The sequence below is a fragment of the Watersipora subatra genome, chromosome 4 (assembly GCF_963576615.1).
Source record: "Watersipora subatra chromosome 4, tzWatSuba1.1, whole genome shotgun sequence".
NCBI lineage: Eukaryota > Metazoa > Bryozoa > Gymnolaemata > Cheilostomatida > Watersiporidae > Watersipora > Watersipora subatra.
In genome coordinates, this window is record NC_088711.1 from 10,618,770 (window position 1) to 10,623,610 (window position 4,841).

At 38.5% G+C, this 4,841-nt stretch overlaps 1 protein-coding gene across 1 annotated transcript; it reads left to right on the forward strand.

Annotated features, from left to right (window-relative positions):
- The first annotated feature begins 852 nt into the window (after positions 1-852).
- On the forward strand, positions 853-1,218 carry LOC137393905 (uncharacterized). Its single transcript, XM_068080619.1, has one exon. It carries the CDS (start codon positions 853-855, stop codon positions 1,216-1,218), a length of 366 nt encoding a protein of 121 aa, XP_067936720.1.
- Positions 1,219-4,841: the final 3,623 nt, after the last annotated feature.

The following is a 4,841-nucleotide window of genomic DNA, read 5'->3' on the forward strand; positions in this document are numbered from 1 at the left end:
GTAACTAACTAACTAACTAACTAACTAACTAAGGGTGATTTTACTAACTTGTTAACGCCGATTTGGTTTTGCTAATATTGCCGTAAATTTGAGTATTCCAAGATCACTACATACGTATTTCTTGTCAGTAATGAAAGCGCTATTGAAAAACATCAAGAAATGTTTTTCAAAGTTATACACTTTCCTAGCTTGTAAAAAGTGCTTCTAATTATTAATCATCAAAGAGAAGAATGTGTAATTGGTGATTAAGAGGAACAGAGGGTAGCTAAAAGAATTAGGATTATTACCAGACTGCACAAAGTAAACCAGGAGGGGTTATGCTAAATATGTAGCGTTTTTTAATCCGGAGCTGTGAAGTCCTTTCAGGAGTTATCCGAGAAGTAGCAGCAGGCTACCATAGTTAGTACTTCACTTTTAAACTAACAGTTGTTAGTACTAGAAGACTATATGTTATTGCCAATAATATCCCTGCAAAACTTATTTGACAATACTTTTATAAAGTGTATTTTGAAAGCTTGCAATCTAAAAAAAAGCTTTGACTGGAACAACTTTGATCTTTATAAAAATGCTGAAGATGTTGCTTTTAGACATGTATCTAGCAGCAGAGCACTCTTGGGTGTAGAGAACAGCGATGGATGTTTTTAAGGCTAACAAAGTGCGTTTGTATAAGTTTTAGTATTTATTGTCAATGAACATGTGAGACGATTTTGTTTATTCAAAGAGAGTTGTCTTCTTTTGGCAATTTTAAGTTTGCTTCAAAGTAGCTCTAGAGAAAGCTCTTTCTTCCTTTCAGCTACAAAACACTTGGCACTAATACATATGAACATATCATAACTAATATGAACACCCTGTATGAGCAACTCATCTAATGTGAACAGCCCACCTAGTATAAATAGCTCACCCAGTATGAACAGTCCACCTAGTATGAACAGCCCACCTAGTATAAGCAGCCCAGTTAGTATGAACAGTCCACTTAGTATGAACAGCCAACCCAGTATGAACAGTCCACCTAGTATGAACAGTCTACCTAGTATAAACAGCCCAGTTAGTATGAACAGCCCACTTAGTATGAACAGCCAACCTAGTATGAACAGCCCACCTAGTATGAACAGCCCACCTAGTATGAACAGCCCACCTAGTATAAACAGCCCACCTAGTGGGAGCCATCCATCTAGTGTGAATAACCGAGCTATCCCAACATGCACTTCAAGTAGCTAACAGCAGCACTTTCTAATGGACACATTGAAACAGAAAAAAAGCTTTTGAACTTCTCTGTAAAAGCCCTTGAGAATCTTTATTACCTATTGCATTCTCAACAGAAGTGTTAAAAACATAAGCGCTGAGTCATTTCTACTCAAAGTTTGTGGACACCAACTCAAGCTATCTATTTTACGTTATTTAATGGAAACTTATAAATACATCTGAATGCAACAGGTCTGGGCCATACAATTGTCCCATATGCATTAGGAATTTGCAAGCAATCTAAAAAAGTGGCCAAACAGCAACTGCCGGAAGACTTTTGAATTGCGCATATCCCAACCAAAGTATACAGAAAGACCTAACGGAGCTCGGACAATGAATACTGTTTCAGATTTTCCTGTGCCATTGACGCATGACTGAATCAACTATTGTGAAGAAATATAGTAAATATTGGATTTGCTAATAATAATTTGCCCAATCACACGCGAGCTTATACTGCACCTAACTGAAGCAACTCGTGTGTTTGGACAATCTGTGAGAGATCTAGTAGTTGTCTTCTTTGCTTGCTCTAAGCCAGTAAAGTTGGCTGTATGTTTTTTCAAGAACATTATTGCAGAAACAATTGCTAAGGAAACTTGGCTGAACTTAGTAGCAAGGGAGCTCAATGAGTTTTTTCAAAGTTAAACTCCAACTTCCTGTTTGCCGTTCAGCTACTCCAAACCATTAACTGAAGCTGTTCTGAAGCAAGACTTGGGTTCTCGTTACTTAGACTACGCCTCCGTGGCAAGGATTTTAGATCGGAGGCTTTAGTTAGATTGATACATAGCCATCACTCCTTGAAAGTTGTTCACCAGCAGATGAGAGTCAATATTCAGAATTTTTCAAAACAACCCCTGCTGATAGTATATAGCAACTTGTTGTTAGACCAAGAGACCTTGAGCATCAGCTAGTCGGACAAGTATAAGTAGCCTGAGCTTGAAGTGAACCGACATCCAAAGATTTCAGGCCAGCCTTAGTCAGTTGTGCAATAATGATAGATGTTCTTTTCAAAGAAAGGAATAACAGCTAACTGCTGTAGCCTGTCTTGAAATGAATGAATAATTTAATCAAAAGCACAATTTACTGTTTCTAGTAAAACTTGAAATTCTTGACTCTTGTTCATATTTTGCAAGTGTAATGTTACACTTCTCTTTGTGAAATGGAATGACTGCGACAGCGTAAGCCTTGCGCATGTACTGATTAGATTTATGGGGAGGTTTTAAGACAACCCAGCTGGAGTGGGGGACTGTTTCTAGAAAACATACTAAAGTTGTCAAAAGTAATATACAGAACAACTAAAATATGATCATGAGCATATAGTGCCATATACTGTAGATGTTTATCGAAAAACTGTTGAACGGTAGACGCGTGATAGCAGGTGATAGCAGGTTGTGTGCCATATAGCAGGTGATAGCAGGTGATAGCAGGTTGTGTGCCATATTCCACAGCCTGGAAAGCTCGAATTGCTAAGGAAATGTAATGCGATACCTCATAGGCTTGACTAAAGGTACTGGCGTTAGTAATGCGAAAACTTAACTGCGGTGTCAAGGTGTCAAGGTCATCTTCACAAATGGTAGAAAAGTTAATACTTCTGAACAGCTAATTTTACAGGTTTGCAATATCACATGTGCCGACTATTCGCAAGAGAATTGCTACAGGCATAAACTGAGAACATCAATGTATTGTTACTAACCAACTTATCTGGCTGCAGCGCCTAGCCAGCTTTTTCGATAAAACAAGTTTTTTAGGTTGGAAGAGACTTGTTTGGTGTCGTCGTAAGACTTTAAGCGCAAACAACCTTTCCTCCTAGTGGGTTGGAAATGTAAGTTGGTTACAGTTGAAGTCGTATGAGCTATGCGGCCAGTCTTAGTCTGTTTGACTGTATGCTGTTTCATATTGAGACACGGAAAGAGAAGAGTACATGATGACAATAGTAACATGTTACAAAATGTAATATAGAGTATGCTTAGCCATAAGTAGCGGTAGCTTTCGATGACACTCTCAAGGCTGATACGTTTACAGCAGCTAAGTTTCAACTATGACGATAAGCTTGTATGAAGCAAATGCTTCATACAAGCTAATAAAATATTTAATATTTAAATGATGCAGGTATGCATATCCCTTGATCTCACTGATATGCTTTTCATGTAGATCGTTTGGCTGCTGTTATCTAAAAAAAGCTGTAATTTCTGAAATCTTTCACCGGGCTTTGCTAGCCCATTGTTTATGTCTCTAATACTCCATGCAAGCTAACAAAATATTGAAGTCTCTCAAACATAACAACATAGGTAACAGATGTTGGTGGTCAGACAGCAAAATTATAATACTGAGATATTGACCACGATTAGATAAACGTGTATTTACTGGGTAAATCTTTTGGATAAATGTGACTTACTTATCTCTATAATTGGCTACTTTTTACTGTGAACGTTTGTTGGAGGCTTAAAGTTGCGGAGACTTTGTTGTTATATTCTTGCATGAAAGCCTCAAGAAAGATGTTGATATATATAATAAAAAGAATTGTTTCCACATCCCTGTTAACCCTAGCGTGTGGTAGGGTCTACTCATCCCAGGTCTCTATTAAGAGACCGGGAAGTTAGAGCACTTGTCTCAAGATCTTAACAGTTCCCAATAGGCCACTTTTCCGCGATGCGCTTGTGTTGATCAAGACTTGCATGTATTTCAAGTCACATTTGATGTACAGGTGTTATTGCACCCGATGCTCCAATAACTACTGGAATTACAGTTGTTCTTTACGTACCAGCATTTTTCATCTGCTAAATCTCTGCTCTGCATGGGAGATATCATTCCACTGTATCTTTTTCTCTGCAATCTAAGTTGTAGTCATTGGGTACTACTATATCTATTATAGTAGCCCTTTTGCTCTCCTTGTCCATCACTAAAATATCTGGCAACTTGGCAACTAAATTATTTGACGTCTTTGTCAGCTCGGACGTAGAAATCCCAGAGGACCCTGCTACGAGTGTTCCCATAAAAATACTAATGATACATACATTATTTTTACGTTTATCGCAATACATCGGCATAAATGTTTATAAAACGTGATGAAAAAAATAGATATCTCAAACGGATTGCATTAAAATCTCCTATGGTTCAAGCACCTGCAGCACTTGTTTTCACACAAATCTGTAATCACACTGATATAATGCGTACAAGGTTAAGAACATAGGTTTCACAGGGGACTTCAATCCTCATATCCTGTAAGGCTGACATCACAAAGATCTGTATTGTCCAAAGCATCTGTCAAGTGATTGCGACAGAGTGCAGCCTATAGAGACGTATGAATTATTGATTCACGTGTTGAATATTAGAGTTAGAATGGAGGGCAGGACATGGCGGGGCTCAGCGAGGTAAGACACGGTAACTGCGATACATAGTATTTGATACGCAGTGCCTCTTGTCACATTGTATATCGATGAGGCTATGCATGAGATGCTCGCGCGTAAGGGATATCGGTAAAACACTCGAGTTTACAAGACCACTTGGTGTAAATCTCTGCCTCTCATAGCGTGTAATCAGCATCGGGCAATCAGAAGTGGAATTGCGAAGGCAGCGCATTGTCGACAGCAGTTCGTCCTAAC

Excerpts from the sequence above, each read along its gene's own strand:
- LOC137393905 (XM_068080619.1), top strand. The coding sequence starts at position 853 with ATGAGCAACTCATCTAATGTGAACAGCCCACCTAGTATAAATAGCTCA.